Here is a 25,191-nt window from a genome sequence, read left to right on the forward strand (position 1 = left end):
GACACTGTCAAACAATTTTAGCCACAGTTTAATAGGGAGGTTAAATTAAAATAGTGATTTTCTTATACTATAATATGCCCTCCAAGCCTTGTCTGTTAGGTCTTTTATTGCCAAGTCAAATTGTCCAGAATCCGAGACAGTCAGACCTAAATAATTGTAACTGGTAACATGGTTAAGAATTGTTCCCCCAAGTGTAAAAACATATTTTTTGTCTTAAAGATGATTTTTATTTTGAAAAATTACTACTTTTGACTTGTCCATGTTGATTGGTAATGCCCAATTACTGCAGTAATTTTCTAGAATTGGGATGCTTTCACATAATCCCTATTCAGTAGGTGACAAAAGCAGCGACAGGTCGTCTGCATACAGAAGACATTTAATTTCTCTGTCCTCTAGAGTCAGTCCAGGGCTAGATGAGTTTTGAAGCATTGTGGCCAATTCATTGATATAAATATTAGATAAAGTTGGGCTGAGGCTGCAGCCTTGATGAACTCCCTTATTCTGGCTGAAATAATCAGTTCGTCTATTGTTTATTTTAATGCTGCATCTGTTGTCTTTGTATATGTCCTTTATTAAATCATAAACATTTCCTCCTATTCCACTCTGAATCAGTTTTAGGAACAATCCATCATGCCAAACTGAATCAACGGCTTTTTTTTTTATTTATTTTTTATCAATGAAGTAACCAAATATTTTCCTTGTTTTGTTTGGTGGACATATTTGTGTATAAGTGTGTAGATTGGCGATGGGGTTGTGTAAAGTCTTGTTTTCTTGGACTAATCTGTCATTTATTATGCAGCAGAATAATTTGCCATGGTTTCTGCTCACTGAAATGCCCCTGTAGTTGTTCGGGTTAAATCTGTCACCTTTTTTGAAGACTGGAGTTATTTGATTTTCTTTCAGATTCTCAGGAAAATGTCCTGATTTCAAGAGCAAATTGAAAAATGGCCTCATTCAGTTTGGGGCTGCCATGTTTCAACATCTCATAAAGGTTTCCAGAATGTTCTGTCCAGGTGTTTGGGTCACAGATGGGAATTTGTTCTTCTTTTGTTGAACTTATGAATGGTTCCATAATTGTATGCTTTTTTTAGCAGTGACTTGTACATTTTAAGCATTTGTTGATAGATGGTACATGTTAGTTGATTTGAGGGGTCTCTGTTTTTTATTTGATAACAATCGTAGATCTTTTCTTAACATTTGGCATTCTTTTTCAAACCAGTCAGTTTTAGCAATTTTCTTTTTTCTCCTGTTCAGTTTTATTTTTTTTTCAGTTATTTGCTGGCAACTGTGAAAAAACCTTTCTCATCTTTTCCAAATGTGGATAGGATAAATGCTTCTGTCATGTTCTCATCATAAACGCTGTGGAGTTCAGCTTCATACTGGGCTGGACTGCCTTTTCTCCAGAAGAATCTGGTTGGGAGGGGATATAGTTTTAAACTTCTGATTTGAAGATGGTAGAAGACTGTCTGACTTGTTCAGACTAATGGCAATGTGACAGTGGTCTAAGAGAGGTAGTTGTGGCATCACTGTGAAGTAATTGATCTTGTTTTGATTTAGATCTGTGATGGCGTAGTCCACTGTGCTACTACCTAAAGAAGAGCAGTAGGTAAATCAACACAGAGAATCACCCTTTGTTCTGCCATTCACTATGTAGAGACCTAGGCTTTTACAGAGCTGCAGAACTTGTTTTCCCATTTTTGTTTATTGTGTTTGTCATAGTTCTGACTTGGTTAATGGAATGCTTATTTTGATTTATATTTGTATTGTTAATAATATACTTGACTCCAAATAAACTAAAATAATACAATTCTTTCCCAGTTCTTGCATTCAGAACACACATTATCAGGACTGAGCCAAGAGACTGAAACTGAATGATCTCAGACTGTAATGTGTTAAAGATCTCATTATAATAGGGTGACTCATGTGGGGTGATATAGGTGGCAAATGAGTACAAATGAGTTCCTTTTTCATTTGAATCCTAATATGTGTTCTCCCTTTTTTTAACAGGCTGAATGTAATGGAAAATAAGTTATTTAAACCAAACAATAATGCCTCCTGAATCTCTTCCAGTTTTAATGTGTGGGTGTTTCGCTGATGTTATATATAGTTGTCTGTAGTTTGAAGGAGTGTAGGTTTTAGACTCTAACTGACTCCATGTCTCAAGTAATATTATGATTTCTGAACTATATACAATATATACAAAATCAGGCTTCTTGCTTTTTTCTCTGGCTATCCACAGAACTGTTATTAGATTAGAATAGAAGAACAGGGAGCCCTTACCCCCGCTGAATATTGAGTCAGTCTGCGATTACATGAAGAGACAGAAGCAATTGAGGCAGCCTAAATACTGTAGATAGAAGAAATGGCTGAATTCTTGGAACATCCTATCTGCCAAAATCCAAGAAAAAACATGTAACTAGGAAAACTGGTGCTGTTTTGAAGGCAAAATCAATATTTTGACCACCAAATATTGATTTACCTTTTTTATGTTTACTGGACTTAGTATGACGTTAATTGATCAATGAAAACCATTTATGGCATTATTTTTTTAAGACTTTTCACAAGTGCCTACAACTTTGCACAGGACTGCATGTAATTTTTTATAATTGACAGTATCTGTGTACTTTATAACACTTCATATAAGTATTGTTTTTTAACAGTTTATTATACTGATTAACTTTTCCTCAAATTAGTTTTCAGTTTCCTTATCTGTCATTCTCTTTAGGGGCGAGGTGTAGACACATACCGTAGTCTTCCTCGCGATGCTGGGCAGTGGAACAATCAGAGAGAGTTTCAGCGTGAGACAGCCCGTTCTTCACTAAGTGCCAATCATCCAATGGTGGACCGCTGGCTGGAACGACAGGAACAGGTAGGAAAAATAATCCACTCAGAAAAATAGTATTGAAGTAATTCGAGCTGTATGGCCACATACACACTACAAAGTTGCGGGTGTGAATCCCCTAATTTTTTATTCCATTTGTTTACAGAATACAGGAGTTACTCCCGCAATTGCGATGATTGATTGACAAGTGATAACCATAGCAACGCTGTAGCATCTCGTGCCTATGAACAAGAAACAAGAGTGCCACCATTTTTACCCCTTTTTACGTTCTCTGTTTTTGAGTGAAGTGATTATCATCCAGGGATGTATTATCATCTGGCAATGTTTAGTTTGCGGCCGCCGAAAGAAGTGCAATGTTTTGTTTATGTGCGTTTAGGCCACTGCTGTTAAACAGCACACATACATTCTCTCTGGACTGTAATGGCTATTGAGAGAAACTAGAGTGAACTTAAGAAAGTTTGTGTGATTTTAACCAGGAGACGACAGACAAATCTCACACACTATTGATCAGGTCATTAACAACTAGTTGTTTAGTTTGGTTCTGTACACACTACGTGGAATTACTGAATTCCAATTTCTGAAAATGTGGTTGTCAATTTTGAGTTAATTCGGTTATAGAATGCGGTTGTCGCTAACGTAAATTACCGAACATGTAATGTGTGTATAAAACAGGATTAAGCACTTAAAGTGTCAGGAAACCCACCCAGATGAGCCCCGATTTTCACACCTCAGACTGAGAAACAACTTTCCAATTGTGTGGGAAAATATGTAAATATATGGGCAGGTATTTTGAGCAAGGAGAGGGAAAACAGGAGGGGATCAAGACCTACATCCAAAAACACAGACAACAGAGATGGTTGTACCTCACATTATGAGTGGAGATGAAAACAAAGGAGTTTGGGGCGCTTTGCTGTACATTAATCATGGAACAAAAGTGTGAAGAGTTAAGGCAATAGATCAGTTTGCAAATCTATAAAAAGATTTGGATATTTTGTTCAAACTTTTAACAATTAATTGAGAACAGCTCTCCGAGCAGACATTACCATCAAAACCAGCACTGCTTTAAGACTTTAAATAATTCATAGATTTTTATTCTTACAAGGAGTGTAAGTTCAGGCAGTGTGTCAAGGCAGTGTGTCAAGTCCCATTTTTCACCAGACCATGTCGACGTGTTAATTTTGCTCATCAACAAATGTATGCTTTTGAGTAAGTAGCCTAGAAAATGACTGTTTATTTTCAACACTGTGCCAACTGCTTAACGGGTTAAACTATCTTTTATTCTGTGCGTGTACTTCATGTTTAGAATAATTAGGTTTATCGTAGGCCACATCACAGGCCTATTTATTCTATCATATGGCCACTTTTTTTTTTTTTACATCTTAACCGTTATTGGTTAATGTTCTTTACCGAACAGCTGTCATATTAGATCAATGGCTAATGCACTACTGCACATCGTGAAATACACGCACATTTTCAGTGAGTTTTTGTTCTCTCTCTCAAATTTGCCTTTTAATTAATTAATGAAACCGTTATGTTAATCAATTAAACAGAACAGCCTCCCCAAATACACATGCTGCCTCATATTTGAAACAAGACAGCGGCCAACCGACTGCAGTGTGTTTTGTGGAGTGATTTCAATCTGACAATGTGTTTAGTGTAAAAGTCCGCTCATTTCTGTTCCCCCAGTGCTGTTGAAGTCTCACTACTGTGGAATAGCGGTTACATCCATGTCATGAGTTTGAGTTCTCTGCTGTGGCTGTAATGTGAGCTCATGAATGAGTTAAGGCTGTGATTGGACTCTACCAATAATATCTCGGATTTTTCGCAGATACCTCATTTTTGTGATGTTGTTTCAACTTTCCTTTTGAAACCAGATGAACGAAATGTCTCAATAAAATGAAAACATATTTTTTTACACTTTACAATAAATATAATGAGTGCTATCATTGTTTTCAGTTACATGCATTCTGTACATATCTGTTCACATCTCAAAAAAAGGGTTTTGGGGTTTCATGGCCCTATAAAGGTGATCTGGCACCCATATTTAGCTGCATTGTGTACATGGCTTTTGAGATCTTTTTCAGAGTTAGGAACTGAACAAACACTCATAACACATTTAGAAACAACTTGGACTCTTTCTGACAGTTTTTCCAATATATGTATTTGAGTAAGTGAGAGAGAGAGACGGGAATATATATCATAACCTCATAAATCCATTTTGTGTGCGTGTGTGGTTGATGGAAAAACATTTACTATATAAACTCCTATTGAATATATTAGGAATACAAGAAGTGCATCAAAAAAGTTATGTGACTGAATAATTAATTCATAGGTATGGAAACGTGGCTTTATTCGTACATTGTTTTTGCAATATTATGTTTTTTTGCGTATATTAAAATCGAAACTTCAATATTATGCTTAAAAGAAATCCTGGCGTGTATTGCTATTGTGCATGCATGTTCTAGAGTTGATTGACAGTTGATGTCTGTATCTAAAAGGTGATTGGCTCAGGACTTCCCTTCTACATCCGTTTATCCGCTGGGAGCTTTTTAGTTGAGCGTTCCATTTTCTCCCAATAATTTTAATAGAAGTGGCCTGTCTCTGCTAAATAATCTCTGATCATGCCTAGCAATGCCCTTCAGCCATGGCTATATTTAAAACATAGCATGGCTTCTCGTACCCTGTTGCTTAATTGTGGAATTGAAGCACAGAAATGGAAAGGATCAGGTGTGTAAATAGAGATACATAACAGAAGTGTGGTGTAGGATAGAGGAGACCCAGGGAGGGATGGGGTTTGGTGTAGAGGTGTGTGTGTGTGTGTGTGTGTGTGTGTGTGTGTGTGTGTGTGTGTGTGTGTGTGTGTGTGTGTGTGTGTGTGTGTGTGTGTGTGTGTGTGATTAATCATATAAGGTAAAACAGCCATTATAAATCACTCTCAGCTTTAGACTGTTAATGAGATAGGACTATATATAGCACACTCTCTCACTCTTTTTCTCTCCAGTAGGCATTGCTATAGGTCAGTTGTAGCTCAGTTATCAATTTTACCTCCTCTGTATTTCTTTTTAAACTGACACAAACACAGTCACTTTGTTATTCCATATGTGAGCTGAAAAAGAGACAGTGTGGGAGAGGGATAAAGAGAAAATAATATTATAGAAGAAATTAAAGTGGAAGAGAGCCATTTTCGTTGCTGAATATTTGTCTTGAGGTGGCGTCGACTCCTTTTGGTCAAGGATGTCAAACCTACTCACAGTTTTAGATTAAGTCTTGCCCTCATTTTTCAGAGCACTGTTACACTCACTGATTAAGAATGGAAGAGGCATGGCAGACTAAACAATCGCCTCTAACATTTCTCTTCAGTTCCCAGTCACGCATTGCAACGCCTCAACACAAATCAAAGTGAGGCCTGCTGAAAGAAGAACAGGAGCGGTGCTTAAACAATTGTTATAGACAGAATAAGGACATTGGGGTGTGCTATAGAAAGTGTATGTTCAGGTGTAACTTTAGTAAGAAAAGATTTACACTCACCTAAAGGATTATTAGGAACACCTGTTCAATTTCTCATTAATGCAATTATCTAATCAACCAATCACATGGCAGTTGCTTCAATGCATTTAGGGGTGTGATCCTGGTCAAGACAATCTCCTGAACTCCAAACTGAATGTCAGAATGGGAAAGAAAGGTGATTTAAGCAATTTGAGTGGCATGGTTGTTGGTGCCAGACGGGCCGGTCTGAGTGTTTCACAATCTGCTCAGTTACTGGGATTTTCACGCACAACCATTTCTAGGGTTTACAAAGAATGGTGTGAAAAGGGAAAAACATCCAGTATGCGGCAGTCCTGTGGCCGAAAATGCCTTGTTGATGCTAGAGATCAGAGGAGAATGGGCCGACTGATTCAAGCTGATAGAAGAGCAACTTTGCCTGAAATAACCACTCATTACAACCGAGGTATGCAGCAAAGCATTTGTGAAGCCACAACACGCACAACCTTGAGGCGGATGTGCTACAACAGCAGAAGACCCCACCGGGTACCACTCATCTCCACTTCAAATAGGAAAAAGAGGCTACAATTTGCAAGACCTCACCAAAATTGGACAGTTGAAGACTGGAAAAATGTTGCCTGGTCTGATGAGTCTCGATTTCTGTTGAGACATTCAGATGGTAGAGTCAGAATTTGGCATAAACAGAATGAGAACATGGATCCATCATGCCTTGTTACCACTGTGCAGGCTGGTGGTGGTGGTGTAATGGTGTGGGGGATGTTTTCTTGGCACACTTTAGGCCCCTTAGTGCCAATTGGGCATCGTTTAAATGCCACGGCCTACCTAAGCATTGTTTCTGACCATGTCCATCCCTTTATGGCCACCATGTACCCATCCTCTGATGGCTACTTCCAACAAGATAATGCACAATGTCACAAAGCTCGAATCATTTCAAATTGGTTTCTTGAACATGACAATGAGTTCACTGTACTAAAATGGCCCCCACAGTCACCAGATCTCAACCCAATAGAGCATATTTGGGATGTGGTGGAATGGGAGCTTCATGCCCTGGATGTGCATCCCACAAATCTCCATCAACTGCAAGATGCTATTCTATTAATATGGGCCAACATTTCTAAAGAATGCTTTCAGCACCTTGTTGAATCAATGCCACGTAGAATTAAGGCAGTTCTGAAGGCGAAAGGGGGTCAAACACAGTATTAGTATGGTGTTCCTAATAATCCTTTAGGTGAGTGTATATTGTTTTATTATTTACAAATAACTTGTTCTTTGTACATAAACTGGATGTCGGAAAATCTTATATAGATTTTTTTTAATACACTTAGTTATGCTATCAAACACACACAGTCTTTTGTCATATTAGACAGCCGTGAAATATAAGATGTGATGATTATGACTGCAATATAGGGTGTATTGCATATCAGAGCTATTTTTTCTTCTTCCTTCCATTGTATTTTTTCCTCCCTGTTACACTTTTTGAAAACCAGAGAGGAAAAGAGTGATTAACCAAATGCCCTCTATAGAGAGAGAAAAAGATTCGGAATTATGAGAGAAAGAATTTTGTGTGTGTGTGTGTGTCAGCGTGTATGTGTGTGTTTCATTGTGTGTATTTGTACCATTGTAGCTTTACTCATTAGGTGCACACTAACTAAATAAAAATCCATGTACTGTGTATTTTAGTGTATCTCACACACACACACACACACACACACACACACACACACACACACACACACACACACACATTAGTACATGAACATTTTAAATGTGTAATTTTTTCAGTGTTTCAAAGTTCAAGTTTCTTTCATTCTTGCGTTCTTTCTTTCTTGCCCACTTGATTTCTTTCTTTCTTGATTTCTGACTTGTTGTCATGCTCACAAGCACCTCTCCCTTAGCTGAATAATGCATGCAACTGTCTCAGGCCCAGTGCTGTGTTTTAACTGAGGGATACGTGCGTGTATAAATATGTTTTTACAGATTGTTGGAGAGGATTGGGTCTAAAATAGTGTTGCAAATTTGAAGATTTTTTTTTCGATTAATGAAAATCGATTAATCATTGACAATAATAATAAGTGGTGAACAGCTTGAAAAAAAAAAAAATACAACACACATATTTTGTCAATCAAAGGTTCTTTGTACAGTTTGATTTTTGACTGACCAGCCATTCTAATGCAAACTTAACGTCAACATCAGTGAAGAATTCTTTACTGTAGAAGGAAACATGAAAACATAAAACAGCTACTTGCCAAAGTATGTTTGTGCATGTAGCCTACTGTTTAAATATTTAAATAAATACACTTAAGAAATGAGAGTTGGTATTTTCCTCTAAATATATTTTCAGTTCTTTGCATTTTAATTCATTAATTTACTGTTAATATATTACTGTTAATAATAACTTGTACTGAAGATACAGATTAGAGTTCAATAAACTTCACATTGTAGATCGTGGGATATTTCAGGCCTTAATTTTTTTTATAAAATTAAGTGAAATAAGAACACGTTGTGTGAATACAGTTAATAACATACACTTTCACTACACTGGTGAAAGTGACATTTCAGGTCAATATACCTTATGCTATTCTGGTAGCGAGAAATGACGTGATTGTTGGTGTGGATGATACAGGGAAACGTAATGTTCATCTATATACGCTTCATTAATTCAAGCAGAGAAGTGAAGGGCGCACATCTTTGATTTTTATTCTGTGTTGCTGAGAGGACGTGACATGAAGCTCGCAAGCGGCTGTAGGAGACAGTCTTTTTCTGATTGCTAGCATGATTACTGAATGCATTTTTGCTGAAATAAGCTTAATCGATCAGATTATTAACAACGAATAATCGATCATTGATTATTCATTAACATCCGTAGTTCAAAATCAATTGGGGATTAGGTTAGCACTGCCTTCAGAGACATTCAAAGTGTTTAGAACGTATAATTGGTGCCATGGCAACAGATAAATGACCTGTTTGTTACTGAACATTTAATGTGTGTGTGTGTGTGTGTGTGTGTGTGTGTGTGTGTGTGTGTGTGTATCTCACTGGCAGTCTGTTGTAACTCAGATAATGAAGTGAAACAGTAGTGAGCATAAGCTCTTTTGTACCTCTCACCTGATCAGTGGATTATCAGGTGAAACATTGCTCTGTGAGTGAGAAAGTGTGTGTGTAAGGGTTGTAATGAAGATTAATTCCTTCAAACTAGGGCTGCACGATTATAGCAAAAATCATAATTGTCGATTATTGCTCTTGATATTGTAATTGCGATTGTTAACGTTGATTAAAATTTTTAATTACCGTGACGTCACAAAGCAACCAACCATGTGGTGCTTCAGAGTAGCATATTTCAATGGTGGATATGAGCTGCGCTCCAGTTACTTTTTAAGCATCTTAAGCATTATATTGTATTTTATATTGTCCAAAACACACTTAGAACAGTTAAGCTGAATTATTTTGTACAAATCAAATTCACATTGGCCTACTTATTAACATGACAAAACTGTTATTAAATTTTTTATAAATTGTACGCATTTTGACGCGAGCGCAGTGACGCTCCACAGAAAGTTCTGCACTCTCACGTGCATTGTGGGTAAAGCGGTTTTCTTGTGTTTTCAGGAAGAGGAGGAGAATGGCAGAATAGAACCGGTGGGACGTGCAGATACTTGTTTAGAACAAGTGGGAGTGAGATCACTAGAGTGAGTATCACACACACACATACACACACACTCACTCACTCACATACACACTCACACACTGATGACTGACAGCAGTAGTGATGTTATCTTATTTAATGTGAATCTCTCCATGCTGTCAGTTTGATCTGCAGGTAATGAAAGTGTTTTCTGCACATTTGACTTTGATTGTTGAAGATGACAGAGTTTTCTAGAAATCCTGATAAAATGTTTTCCATTAATCTCTCTAACAAACTGTCATCTTTACTCGCATTTGTGTCTTTCACAGTTTTGACCAATGTGGTGTTGTTCTTCCTCGGTAGAAGTAGACTGTTCTTCATGATTTTCTGATGTGATGACATTAATGCAATCGTGAGAGAACGTTTTTGAACCTTTGAGAATGATGAAGGCCGGCTCACATTTTAGAATCAATTAATTCAGGGCTACAGTTCATTAGCTTTCTCTCATTGCTGTATTAAATACGCCTTTGTTCAGTGCAAAAGAGACACATTTCATTATTTGCTGCTGAAAACATAGTTGATTATGCATCTGTGAAGACTTTATGATGTGTGATTTTATATGAGTGAACTCTTTTAAGTGTGAAGTGCGTTTTGGGTCACTGAGCATCTGACTCCACCCCAGCATGATATGACCTCGTCCCTGTACATCTTAACACCTTGTCTACACTGGACAAGAGCGATGTCATGACGCAATGCCTTGAGGATGTCTACGCTGGATGTGGTTTAACAAACATTCTCAACTGTTTATTTGTCTTGTTGGCTGGAATAGCGCCAGTGTGTGTAGCACAAAATGAGCGTTTTCTGTTGACGCAATGCAATTCGACTAATGCATCCAGTGTAGACAGCACAATGAGCTGCTTTTCCACTATCGGGCCAGTGCGAGCCAGGGTTATCAACTGGCTGCCTGGGCCAATAGCCTCAGACTTTGACCCACAATACATAAATCGATCTACGTACCCACTATTGGGCCAATAGCACCCCAGCATTGCCCTAAAACCCGCCCTTAACGTGCCGCCCTGGTGCGAACATCACATACCTCGCCCATTTCACAAGCAAGAGGGAAGCTCAAGCTGAGGTATCATGTTATCTAGTTATCTAGAATATCAAGTGTGTATTGTTTGTAAACATTAGCTAGGAAGCTAGGAAGATTAGTTAGCATTGACAACTTGACAACTTTACCTGCCATGCTGTCCCGAGTGGTCTCTCCACTAACAGCTGGATGATGTCCCAGCACACAATGTCCATGATTTCGAACCATGGAAAGTTCTTTCTTTGGGTACCACTTTGTCCATTAAATGTTTTCCAAACATGTACCATTGTGCGCTAGATACACACCCAGCAAGTTTGGCGAAATGTCGCCTTTGACATTGACCCCGCCTCAATCCCCAGTTGGCCTTGTTTGGCCCAAGGGTAATCGGCAGGCCAAAGTCTATTGGCCGTTTTGCCCATAGAAAGCCCAGAGGAGGCATGATGTATCCCTGGAAGGGACAGTGTGAACGCAACTGACCCTGGCATGCACCTAGCGTGCGTTCCTTTGGCCCAATAGTCAACCTCAGCTATTGATCATAATGGGATTGTTTGCTTTTGTCTGGTCTGAACAGGGTGTTACCACAGACATGTTTTGTATCCACCCCTACAGGAATCTGTACTTATCTCTTATGTTTTCTTTTATTTTTCCCTTGGTCCTCTAGTGATATTGTGAAACTGGTTGAAGTGTCCAACGATGGAGGTCCACTCGGCATCCACGTGGTGCCCTTTAGTGGTCGTGATCGCAGGTAATGCTGTGCATGTGTGTTCTTGCCTGAAACTGTTTATTCAGAAATACACTCAAAATGTGAGCTAACTGGTTCTCTTCGCATATCAGTTGTGACATTGCAACTACAAATAAAACATTTTATGGAAACTTTAATTTGGCTCACAACATTTCCCGATCCAATTCCGCCATCTGCACCCCATCATTTACTGACACCTCTTTAATATATCAATAAATGTTCCAAAAAGTAAAAAAAAAAAAAAACGTTTTTCTCTGGCTGAAAAGCTCGTAAACACCTATATCTTTTCCCGCATTGACTATTGTAATGCACTTAACAAATTGCAATATGTACAAATTTCGGCAGCTAGGATCCTGACTAGGACCAGAACAAGTGACAAAATTTCTCCTATTTTGGAATACTTGCATTAGCTCCCTGTCATGTTTTGTGTTGATTTTAAAAGATATGCTAAACTAAAGCAATGTTTCTGATTTAACTCCATTTAAAGTCCTTCCAATGTATAATCTGACCCAGTTTGAAAGTATTCTGAGTGCACAATGTTTGATTTGAGGTGACTCAAAAGAGTCATTGAAACCTCTTCAGAGAGCACATAAGAGTCTGCCCAGAGGAGATATATTGTATCTAAACAGCATCTGTACTTGAGTAAGCACCAGGCAAACTAATCTAGCTGAAAGCATCTTTATATTTCTGTGATCTGCATCTCATTGTGTGCATTGAGCCCCAGGAAACAGCACGCAGAGTTGTAAAGATGAAAAACATTATTTATCTTGAAGAATTAGCCTTCATTCACAAGTGCTTTGTAATTTTGCTTTACTTTCAAAGTTCATTCAATTCAATATTAATCAAATTTAATGTTTCGTTCAAAATGTAATATGCAAATAACTAAATAATAATAAATAATACATCTCAGACTTCCAGGATCAGGTGTGTGTGTGAATGTGTGTGTGTGTGTGTGTGTGTGTGTGTGTGTGTGTGTGTATATATATATATATAAAACTGCATTGTGTGTTGCAGGACGTTAGGTCTGATAGTGAAGCGTTTGGAGCGTGGAGGAAAGGCTCACATTGAGAGTTTGTTCCAGGAAAATGACTGCATCATTCGAATCAATAACGGAGACTTGCGGAATGTCCGTTTTGAGCAGTAAGATTTGACCTCCAACCCTTTAAAGTGCCTGGCTGGCCATCCCTTTATTTACTTATTCTTCCTCTCCAGCATGCATCCATTTTTCTTGATCAAAATGGCTCTTCCAAACCACAAACAATCATCCATCCATCCATTTTCCATCCATTCAAATGTTTGTTTACATTATATATACATATATTTTTACTCCACCCATTGAGAAAGCTGTCAGTAGATCTTGAATCTGACACTAGACAGAAAGACACTTCTCAGCCAGTTAAGCATAGTTATTGGTGCCAAGAATCTCAAAATGATTCATTATCAGCTGATTAACTGGCCCAGCCGATATAGCAGTCTAGCATTTCATTTAATTGTAATAGTCAAACTAACTTCATTTAAGCTTTAATATTAAATGTCAGTAGATTCTGAAACTGACTCTGTTCTTTTACTGGAACAGTTGTTGGAAGAGTTATTGGCTTATGATAATCTCAAAATGTCAGATCAGATGTAAAAATGTCAATTGGCTACATTCATTTTGTAATAATTACATATACTTCATTAGAATTATTTTTGCCTCTTTAAATAAAATATTTATGTATGTGTGTTCTGTATGTTCTCAGAGCTCAGAACATGTTTCGTCAGGCTATGCGTACTCCTGTCATTCTTTTCCATGTGGTACCATCATCTATGAGATCCCAGTACGAACAGATATCCCATAATGAAAACAACCCCAGGCTTAACTTTGAGCTTTCTGGACACTTCAGCCCTGACTCCCTTACCAACGAGCCAGTCGGCAACACTGGAGTGGATGATGCAGCTCACCGACTGGCACAGCACAGGCCAAACCCACCTAATAATAAATCAGATATCAGCTCTCCCATGCATCATACTATTGGCTCTGCAGGGAAACCTCCATCAGGCCACACCACCTCTCCCCAAAGAGGCTTAAGCCCCACCCCCGTAACAGGCTTCATTAAAAAGGTTGGACGGAGACAAGGAATTCAGCTTAGAAAAGGTCAGTCATAACTTCCTGATGCTCTCAATAAACTAGATTCTTCCTTGCTGGATTAGGGGTTGCACTGACTAGTCAGTAAGATAACCACTAATCGACACGTTAGGTCAGTGTCAACTACTAATATGATCACATGACTTAATTTGCACATGGCGACAGAAAAATTCTAATCCAGGCAGGAACAAAAACTGTGTCCCAGTGTAGTTGTGGGTCACTATTTTTTCAATGCAAACTGCAGGGTTTCCGTGGTCATGGAAAACCTGGAAATATGAGGGGATTTTAAAATTGATTTAGAAATCAGGCCAGGATAAGTCATAGAAATGAGAGAAATCATGGAAACATTATGGAAATTTCTTTAGAGAATATATATTTTTTATAATTTTACAAGGATTGCTCTAAAATAGTTATTATTTCACTAGACATTGCTTTTTGTTAGTGCCTGTGCAGAGTAAATCTTAGCCGTCAGCAGTTATCTTGAGGATCATTTGGGAGACTATTTTATTGTATTTTCCAGTAATTATGAACAATTAGTAAGTTCATGGAAATGGTAATGAAACTGAAAATGTAATGGCCAAATATATTTGTAATTGCACAAAAGTGAAAATGAACTCAAAGCTTTTTGTGTTCATAAAGCACATAATAAGCAAACTGCGCTGCATGCCCTATATTAAATGCCAGATTCACACAAGCAGGACATTCTTTCCACACACTTGGTCTCCATTAACAAAGCCCTGGACTTGTCGCAAACCAGAAAGACTGAAGCTGAACACGGCCTATTGTGAGTCTTTTATAACATTTATAAAAATAAACATTGACTTATCGACTACTTTTCAGACCGACTAGTTAAAATGAGTGTCGTGCAAGCATTTAACTGATTTAAAAAATATATATTTTTGTGTGTAGTAACTGGATGTGCTCTGTGAAAAATTTCTTCCATATGTGTCCTAGCCATGTGAAATATTGTTTATGGCCTATTTATGATTAAATATATGCTAATTAATCCAGAAGCCTATTGCTGTGCATATTTCCCATCCTGTGGAGTCTGCTGTACTGATACGACTGGCAGAATGCTGCTTTGTTGTTCGCCAAAGGCTCCTTCCTGTGTGTGTCTGCTGTAAAGGTGTGGGATGTGAGATGGCTGACAGTAGGGGATGAACTGATGCCAACTCCAACCATAAAACATGGGATACTTCATGTGCCACTGCCTGAACCTTGGCTTTAGGATAGACCTCACCGATATGACCTCACTGATCTCTGCCTGCATCACCTTGGGCTAATGATTGACTACACTCTTATAATGGAATACATAGACTATCAATTAATTGCCAACAAAAGCCTTCATCAGCCAACTAACAAAGGACAATTGCATCTATGTGAACTTCTGCAGTTAATCCAGAATGGACTTCAAACACCTTAGTCATTAATCTTAAAGTTCATACAAATCTTTTAAACACTGTCCCTTAAAAAGTACTTAGTTTACTCATTTTAAACCATGACTTGCACTGCACATAAGTACTAATATTAGCATTATATTCATGCTGTTTAACCAGAGGGGAACTGCTCCCCCATAGAGAGTCTGGTTTCTCCCAAGGTTATTTTTCTCCATTAATCAACATCTTATGGCGTTTTGTGTTCCTTGACACAGTCAACTTCGGCTTGCTCACTAGTGTTATTAATACAATTATTTATTTTATGCACAATTTACAATCATATTTAATAAAACTACACAATGATGGCTCTAAGACTTTATATATATTACAGTTTAATTTTCTGGTAATGCATGATTTTCTGTGAAGCTGCTTTTAAGGGAAGTTTGTTATGAAAAGCGCTATACAAATACAAATGACTATTGGGAGACTATACTTGACAGCAGTTGGCACAAGTCTTGGCACCTGTGAGTGGACAGGTGGCACAGCGGGTGCACGGGGTGGCGGCAGGGTTACGGAACAGTGGTGCAAAGAGTGTTGCTAGGCAGCACTGCGTGTCAGTTTGATGCATTTCCATATGGCTGTCTGATTCTGTCAGTGTTTTATTGGACCTACTATATACTAAAAGAGCTACTTCCAAAAAAGACTGAACATCGTATTATTTTGGGGCATTTTGCTGTATATCAATCATGAGAACAAGTGTGAAGAGTGAAGACGATTTTACAGTTTGCAAATCAGTGGCCACTTGACAAGTTATTGGCATATGAACATAGTCAGACATGCCTTAATTCTGCTCAGTAATGCTCCCATTTTGTGCCAAATTGATTGAAACGACCAATCATATTTTATGAATCCATATTTGAGAATATTATGTTTTTTATTCTCATATATTGTGTTACTGAAATCATGATACCAATAATAGCTTTTTCATGACAGGTTAATAAATATGTCTGTCTTTTGTCCCTAAAATGATGCCATTCCAGTACCCATGTGTTATACTGCTTTGAATCTTTGGACTCATTTAATCTTGCAGTAGCCAGTTTCTTCACTTTAGTGTGTTTGTGCTCTTGTTTTGGGAGTCTTGTAATTGTGTGTTCCATGTGACATACAGGGCCTGAAGGTCTTGGTTTCAGCATCACATCAAGAGATGTCCCCTTAGGAGGTTGTGCCCCTATTTACGTGAAGAACATCCTCCCAAGAGGAGCAGCCATACAGGACGGGCGACTGAAAGCAGGGGACAGGTTACTTGAGGTAAGAATAAGGCAATTAACATTGGAATTGTATTCATGATTAATAATAATTGTTTAATGGGAGGTACAGTGTTACTTATTCCATGAAGCCCTGCTTCCACCACTTCTTGATAAAATTAGTCACAGTGCTGGCTAGATTACTTCTGAATTGTAATCTGGCACTGATTACAAATTAAATGACTAAAATGGTTGCCAGTAATGTAAACTCATTACATTTTAAATTAATCTAATCTGATTGCTTTTGGATTACTTCTGGTGCAGTTCTTGTTTATTTTAGGTCACATGCATTTGTACGGAGTGCCTTAGAGGACATGGCGCTTTCTCACACTATGGTGTGCGCACTAAAATTTGCGCTCTCTCGCAATATGTTTTGCATGCTCTCGCAATAATTTGCGTTCCCTCGCAATATGTTATTCGCTCTCTGGCGCTAAGGTTTGCTCTCTCTAGCGCTAAGGTTTGCTCTCTCTGGCGCTATGGTTAGTGCTCTCTCTCGCTAATGTTCGTGCTCTCTCTCGCGCTAAGGTTCGTGCTCTCTCTCGCGCTAAGGTTCACTCTCTCTCTCTCTCGCGCTGAGGTTCGCTCTGTCTCTCTCGCGCTGAGGTTCGCTCTGTCTCTCTCGCGCTGAGGTTCGCTCTGTCTCTCTCGCGCTAAGGTTCGCGCTCTCTCTCTCTCGCGCTAAGGTTCGCGCTCTCTCTCTCTCTCTCTCGCGCGCTAAGGTTCGCTCTCTCGCGCGCTAAGGTTCGCTCTCGCGCACTAAGGTTCGCTCTCTCGCGGGCGCTAAGGTTCGCTCTCTCGCGGGCGCTAAGGTTCGCTCTCTCTCTCTCTCTCACACTAAGGTTCGCTCTCTCGCGATAAGTTTCGCAGGCCTTCGCGATAATTTGCACTCCCTTGCAATACGTTTTGTGTGCCCTCACAATACATTTATTATGGTTTTACTATAATAACCATATTTTAATAATTTTAAATATGGTATTTGTAGTAAAACCATAGTAACCACATGGATTACCATGGTTATGGTTATAAAGGTAGGTGATTATAAAGTATCCATATAGTAACCATCTATAGTAAAACCATGTTTACTTAATGGATACAGTATACTAGATTACAACCATTGTTTCTGCCAAAAAAACATGGTTAATTAACGTACATTTAATAGTTACTACACTATTACAGTATAATAAAAATCTGCCATTTCAGTAATACAAAATACACATGGTTTAAGGATTTTTTGATATTCTTTTCCATGTGGTACCATCATCTATGAGATCCCAGTACGAACAGATATCCCATAATGAAAACAACCCCAGGCTTAACTTTGAGCTTTCTGGACATAATATAAGACCTAATATCAAAGGTCTTACTATAGAAAGTAATTTATGATCTAAAATAGATTTTCTTGATAAAAAAATAAAATTATCATGCATGATAAGAGATGCATGTAAAATGGCTAGAAATAGAATTTTAGCTTAGCATAAAGATGAACTTTCACATGGCAATTTAAACAAGGCTTATTTCTATTTTTGCTACTTCAAATTTTCATCTCTAGTCTACTCTTATGAATGTAACACATCATGTAGGATTAGCTTGTACCATTTTGAGAATGTTGCTTAAATGCATTAGGGAAAACGTACTTAATGGATCGAAGTATGAGAATTTATATGATTTTATGTGTGTTTTCTAATCTGATTACTTAATACTTTCCAGAACTGCTCACTCTTCAGTCTGATTTTGTGATTGGTGCAGGTCAATGGTGTGGATCTAAATGGGCGTGGTCAGGAGGAGGTGGTTTCTCTGCTGAGGGCGACGCCCATGGGCGGAACAGTGAGTCTGCTGGTGCTGAGACAGGAAGAGACCTTTCTATCCAGAGAGATGGTGAGGAACTTTGTGTGTGTGCCTGTGTGTGTTCGAGTGACAGATCTTTCCTGAAAATTACATCTTTAGTCTTCATAAAAATGTCAATGACTAGTTCATTACATCGCAAGTCAGCTGTGTTAAATATGAGTCTCACCACACTTGTTTTATCAAAGCATCGTGTTTGAGTCAAGGTTATTAGTTTCACATTTTCTACACAAGCTCAATTGCTGTTTGCATTTTGAGAATAATCATCGATTCATTTGGCACATGCTGACTTGAGTTTTTGATTTTTAGTGATGCAAATACGAGTCAATGACTGACTGAATTTATAAATAAATGAGTGAGAGCATTTACTTGAACAAGAATATTCCGATATGAGTCAAAATGTGATTTTATTTAGATTAAGTATGTGTAATGTAAATGTTTTATTTTAAGATATTTTTTTTTTAACCTATCTGCACATTTCCAAAACAAATAAAGTTTGAGACCTATGAGATAACAGGCAGGTGTAATATATAGTATGTAATATATCAAGCACATTTTTGGAGCAAGGAGGAGAGATTAAAACATAGCTAAATATATACAGATAGTTGAAAGTACTGCAACAGTCTGATATTTAAAACTCGCCAACATTATTTTTTAGCAATTCATCCTTTAGCCTTTTGTCTGCTGTTGTTGAGGACATAAATAAAAACAAATTATTTCACTAAAATACTTAAATGCAAGGTCAATGGCAAGAGCGAGCAGAATAACAGGAAAGGAATGTGCACGCATTTTATGCAAAACACAAAAGATATGTAGACTATGCATATTTTGTTTTATGTAAAAGAGCATAAATAAGGTTTAGCAAGAAATGGACATTGGCTGAAGAATGGTGTGGATTTAGAGTAAACGCGGTCAATTAATGGATTTGTTATTGACATTGAAAATAAATAACTGATGATGCTATTGAAAAGGCTGCATTTTGTGGGCAGACACCGATAGCTGCACTCACATTTTTAGAAAACCTTGCTAAATGCACAAGAACATTCAATATGAATGAATGAATAACTTGTGAATGCGGTTTTATTGTATTCTGTCTGTGGGTGTTTTTTGCAAACCACATGGTTTCTACTGTAAATCTGTGGTGTCATGCTGGGTATATGGATGGGAATCTTAAGGAATTTCACAACTCTGGTTCTGATTCCTCTTAACGATTCTTAACGACTCCATTAACGATCCTTTTAATACTTTTGAGGAAAAACAATTCTTATTGCATTTACTGCCCTCACATTTGGGAACCATTAATGGAACCACATTGAAATTAGCCACTGTGAAATCCCATTGGTCCAAAATCCAACTCTACATAACTGCAAATAGACTAATCCTTTGGCCTTCGCTTGCATCACACGCAGAAGTGGTGGCAGGTAGGGCTGGGTATCGTTCAAAAAGATAAGATAGCGATACCGGTTCCTAAACGATACTTTTTCTGATACCAATTTTATGAAATTTTAACCGTTTTAACAAGATTACAAACATTACCTCAAAAAAACTTTTGTTTTATTTTTTTAGTTTGTTGACTTTTTTTTTACAGACTCCAGAGCCTTCTGGTCTCCTCATGGCCAGGGTCGGCAGGGGCAGAGGTATAACATTAATGTGAGGAGGAAAAAAAAAACAAGAAAGCTAAACTGTTAATTCAGCCAACCCTAAGGATAAGTACGGTTTAACAAGATAACTAGTTTAATGTACGTTAAACTTGATCAGTTACTGTCAACCCTAAAGCATTTTTAGCATTAAATTAGCTAGCTATTTATAGCCATACACCCAAACAATATCTAACGTTACCCAGGTCCCAGTTTATAGGACCATGTCACCGCACACAGAAGCATTAATTTAACATGTACACAAGCATGTATCACTACAAGTTAAAAACGCTAAACGTCAACCTTACCTGTTGGTGTCCCAGTCATAGCACCGCTGCATTCATCAGTAGTTTTGGAGGAGGACTCGTGTGGTGGGCATGTTGAAGGAAGCTCTGTGGTAGCAGGATGCTGAGCGGATGATTGCACCGGCTCAGTCTTCTTGCAGTCGAAGACGGAGCAATTTTCTGCTCTTAAGTTTATTCCGTGCACTGTCAAGTGCTTCATCAGATTTGTCGTGTTGTCAGTCTTGGCAGCAATCATCTTGTTGCAAATATTTCATTGTGCGCTATTGGCATCGATGTTGCAAATTTTTCATTGTGTGCTATTTCTCCTGGTGAAATGTAGACACACTTTTCCACATCTTTTCCATCTATGGGGGTTGGGATGCATACACACTACAGCCTCACATGTGAGCCGCATCTCTGGGCATAACCGGCGTAAACTAGTGTTTCTCCTTGATGCCTAAACACAGCCAATCACCGGCACTTTTAGATTTGGGCACATCTAGCATGCTACATGCTCATCACTGACGTTGATGAGATTAACCCCTTAGGTATCGAAATATTGTACCGAACGTCAAGACATTTTTTAATACTTGATTTTTTAGAGGCAATTCGGTTGGTGCCTAAAATGTATCAAACTCGATACCCAGCCCTAGTGGCAGGAACTGTGCGCAAACATTGTGTAAACAATGAGATTGGTCTATCATCAGATATCAGATATGTTCTGATTGGTTTAGCAGTTTTGCTTTCACATTGGAAAGACTATTGTTGTTGCCTTATGTTAGTTTTTGTTCACAAATGTTTTTAAATCAGTAGTTTTCCTCTTAAGTTTTTGTTTTATATAATAATTGGTTTGTGTAATTTTTAAAATTCATGATTTGTTTCAGTGTGCGCATGTGTGTGTTTGTAAGCATTCATGGGCTCTCAGCTGCAGTAATTCCACTGTATTCTCCTTCCTCACTCTCTTTAGAACATAGAACCAGCAATGCAGGACACACAAGAATTGGTAAGGACTACACATAAACACACATTCTAGTCTACTTCTTCATATTACACTGTGTGTGTGTGTGTGTGTGTGTGTGTGTGTGTGTGTGTGTGTCTAATTTCCAATAACAATTTCTTAACTAATCTTACTCTCTCTATATCTCTGTTTCTTTCTCTAGTGAATTATTAAACCCATCGTTTATGTTGCTGTGATCTTGTCAGTAGTGTAAACAAGAACAGGGTTCTCACCCATTCTGGAAAAAACTGGAAAATAATTAGTTGTCCTTGAAAATGTGTAAAGTTATAATAAAACTGTATGTACACAAATTAACTGTCTACCCTTATGATGGCAGAAAAGTGTGTGCATATGTCCCAAATGGCTTGTCTGACTTTTTTTTTTTCATGAAATATATAGTGACTTTTTTGGAGGTGTGGTGTCACTGCTAAAATAGGGGTTATTTTAGATCATACCGGTTTGAAAGCAATGCAAATAGCAGTTTAATGCTGCTACACCATCACTTTTTGTGCATGCATAGACAATGTGAAGCACAGCTATACCAATAACGCATGAATACAGTATTACAGTTGGCAACTCTGAAGAATTACACTAAACACACATAGAAAACAGGCATGTTTCATGGGCTTTAAACAAGTGGTTTATCTTCCTCTCTCTTTTGTTTGTTTTTCTCTTTCTGTCCGTTTAACTGTTGTTTGTGCATTAACCTCTACAGCTGATAAGATCTGCTTTACCTGCTGCAGGCATGAGAGAACTAAATGAAAGCCATCCATTTCTTTCTGAATGTGTGTGTGTGTGTTTCAGTGATTGTTACATTAAAGTGAAGGTGATTAAAGCTCAATAAAGATGGAGCATTTATAGTGCAGTCACTCAATGAATGCTTGTTTAAACTGACATCTCTCACTCTCTTATTTTCATTCTCTCTCTCAATCTCCCCCGCATAAACACTCACACACTGACAGCTGCTAACATAAGAGAGTCATTGCAGAGGTCAGGAGAGGATCAGGCGTACTGGGTTTATTATCTGTGTGTCTGAATTGGAGAGCAGAGGTTTGGCAGTCTACATTTCTCAAGTAGAAAACCCTCTTCATTTACATTAACTGAATTTCAATCAAAAGCAGGTGATAATGTCCGCAACACAGTGATAGGAGTGTGAATTGAAACTTGAAAGGTGCTAGTGCAGAGATTCAAGGTGTTTAAGAGATGACAGGCCAATAGATTTCCTAGATCTGCTGGTCTGTTAAGATTGTAATGTTGTTATGATGTTTTTCTAATGTACCTGTCTCTCCATTGCTGTCCTCGTTTCCCCATTTGCAAACTAAGACCTCCGTCATTTCTTTCAAATGGACGTTTTAAACTTCTTAAACTGACTTGGCTGGAAAGATGAGCTGTAATATTTATCTCTCTCTCTCTCTCTCTCTCTGTAGAAGGTAGAAGAGGAGGAGTTGGTCTTAACCCCAAATGGTACGCGTGAGTTCCTGACTTTGGAAGTGCCTCTGAGTGACTCTGGCTCGGCAGGTTTAGGGGTCAGCGTCAAGGGTAACAGGTCAAAGGAGAGCCACGCTGACCTGGGTATCTTCGTCAAGTCTATTATCAATGGAGGAGCAGCATGCAAGGTTAGAAGTGCACTTTCTATTATATGACAACCCATTAATGGCTGGACAACTGCAGTTCTCTTTGATTTATTTCCTATTAAAACTGAAATTTGGCCAGGATGTATCGAATGGCTAGTCCTAATAGCCAACAGGCTTTAGTTACGTCAATGCCATGAACCGTGATTTGCTACTTCCTAGATGGTTGCAGATGGCATTAGCAGGAGTGAAATTCTCATTCTTAAGAGCATTTGATTGGACAAATCTATATAGTGCAACATGAGTCATCAGTATTTTTGGCCCATTTTACTTAAAAAGAAAGACTACATTTTAAATGCGTATATATTAAAAGTTACGTTTGGAGTACTCTTCGATATAGATGGCTCAAAGCTAATAGACAATGGCAACAAAATTGCAATGTTGATTTCATGGGGCCTTAAACTTCCTGAGACCCTTTTTAATTTGTAACTAATAGCTATGTCTACCAAACATGTTGAGTGGTCCAAATAGAATCTGCAGCCTGATACTGAACTTTTGGTTAGATTTTAGGTGTGTATGCATTTAGCTGCATAGAGAGGCATAGGATGCTCCCTTGTTCCCATGCTCCATATTTAGTGAATGACTTAACCTCCAGTGTGCTGTCTGTCTGCACTGACCTCAAAAAAGTTCGACATGCTCCTTATTTTCATTCTATCTCCATAGTCCTCTGAAAGCAAAATTGTTCATCCTTTGGATGAACCCATTGATTCTCAATGTGAAAATGCACAGTAAATTAATATATATATTTACTAATGTTAATAAAAAAAAACACATTTTACAGTGATAATATATATGTATATGTATATTAAAATCATACAAAATGACCCACAGATGTGTTAATGTTGAAAGTTATTCAAAATAACAAATATGTTCTTACAACTTTGGAGGGAATAATGTTCCAAAATCCATATATGTGTACATCATGTTTATCAGCGAAAAATGTATGAACTTTTTAAAGCAGCATATCAAACAAAACTAGAGGCGCTACTCTTTAAACCCAAGCAGGTTTCAATAAAAAAAAAAACGTACCAAAGGCACTTTTGTTGGCTCTGCGCCTATAGAAGCTCTTCATGGAAATCGATGTCATGTTGTGCCACGTGATTTGGTGCGCCAGATGTTTAACCATTAAATGACTAAATGAAAGAGTGTTGTGAACAGAATTCTGTCAGTTTAAAATTATTTAAATTATGTGTTGCATGTAGGGAAGCCAAAATACACCATGCACGCATGTGGACTCTGTTTTCCTTGTATAGGCCTATAATAATCCATTGCCTTACAGTTGTGATTATTTGCACTGTGTAAATGTAATTTTGATCACTAGTGTGTATTCAGATCTGTGCAAATGAATACTCTATCATCTCATGCTCTGGTGTAGGATGGCAGACTGCGAGTCAATGATCAGCTCATCGCTGTCAATGGGGAGTCGTTGTTTGGGAAAACCAACCAAGATGCCATGGAAACGCTGCGCAAGTCCATGTCAACGGAAGGGAACAAGCGAGGGATGATTCAGCTTATCGTGGCAAGAAGAATAAACAAGCGGGTAAAGAGAGAACAGAGATGGAGAATATTTACATTTATGCCTTTTGAAGATGCTATTATCCAAAGTGACTTACAGTGCATTTTAGCTATACATTTTATTTTTGTGTGTTCCCTGGGAATCAAACTCATGACCTTGGTATTGGTGGAGCTATGCTTTCTGTTGTCTTTTCTATAGTCCTTGTTCAGTAATGGTTCCATTTCCCAGTTTGTTTGGTGTCATATTCAGGGTTCACATTATCATGGAAAAATTTTAAATATCAAGGAATTTACATATTAAATTGTGGTTTCCAGGCCTGGAAATTAATAGAAATTGATCAAATCTCAATGGTCAATTTCTGTGGAAATTTCTACAGTGACTAATACTATACATATTTCTATTTTTTTTTCTCTGCACTAACAATATTTCATCATTAGCTAAATATTGCTCTTGTCTAGTGTAAAGTGACACAAATGACTGAAAAAGTCATGAAAGTTCATTTGTCAAAAAGTGTGGGAACCCTGCATGTTTTGGCCTGATACAAAAGTTAAAATTTCTTCACCAATTTTCCTGGAATTCAGACACAAACAAAGTGCCAGCATCTCTACTTCATTCTCAACATACACACACATACTGTTAAGTTGGCCGTGTGCTGTTTACTTGTTTCTCCACAGAGAGT

At 38.0% G+C, this 25,191-nt stretch overlaps 1 protein-coding gene across 2 annotated transcripts in view; it reads left to right on the top strand.

Annotated features, from left to right (window-relative positions):
• Positions 1-25,191, top strand: part of LOC127649294 (partitioning defective 3 homolog) — a 119,379-nt gene that overhangs the window by 41,298 nt on the left and 52,890 nt on the right. For both annotated transcript variants that reach the window (XM_052134339.1, XM_052134340.1), the window contains exons 5-14: positions 2,726-2,869; positions 9,953-10,032; positions 11,720-11,803; positions 12,815-12,940; positions 13,540-13,934; positions 16,470-16,609; positions 18,352-18,480; positions 21,336-21,371; positions 22,793-22,981; positions 24,372-24,536. In XM_052134339.1, the coding sequence (XP_051990299.1) occupies positions 2,726-2,869; positions 9,953-10,032; positions 11,720-11,803; positions 12,815-12,940; positions 13,540-13,934; positions 16,470-16,609; positions 18,352-18,480; positions 21,336-21,371; positions 22,793-22,981; positions 24,372-24,536 (1,488 nt within the window). The remainder of the gene's footprint in view (positions 1-2,725; positions 2,870-9,952; positions 10,033-11,719; positions 11,804-12,814; positions 12,941-13,539; positions 13,935-16,469; positions 16,610-18,351; positions 18,481-21,335; positions 21,372-22,792; positions 22,982-24,371; positions 24,537-25,191) is intronic.

Source organism: Xyrauchen texanus, chromosome 9, assembly GCF_025860055.1.
Source record: "Xyrauchen texanus isolate HMW12.3.18 chromosome 9, RBS_HiC_50CHRs, whole genome shotgun sequence".
Classification (NCBI taxonomy): domain Eukaryota; kingdom Metazoa; phylum Chordata; class Actinopteri; order Cypriniformes; family Catostomidae; genus Xyrauchen; species Xyrauchen texanus.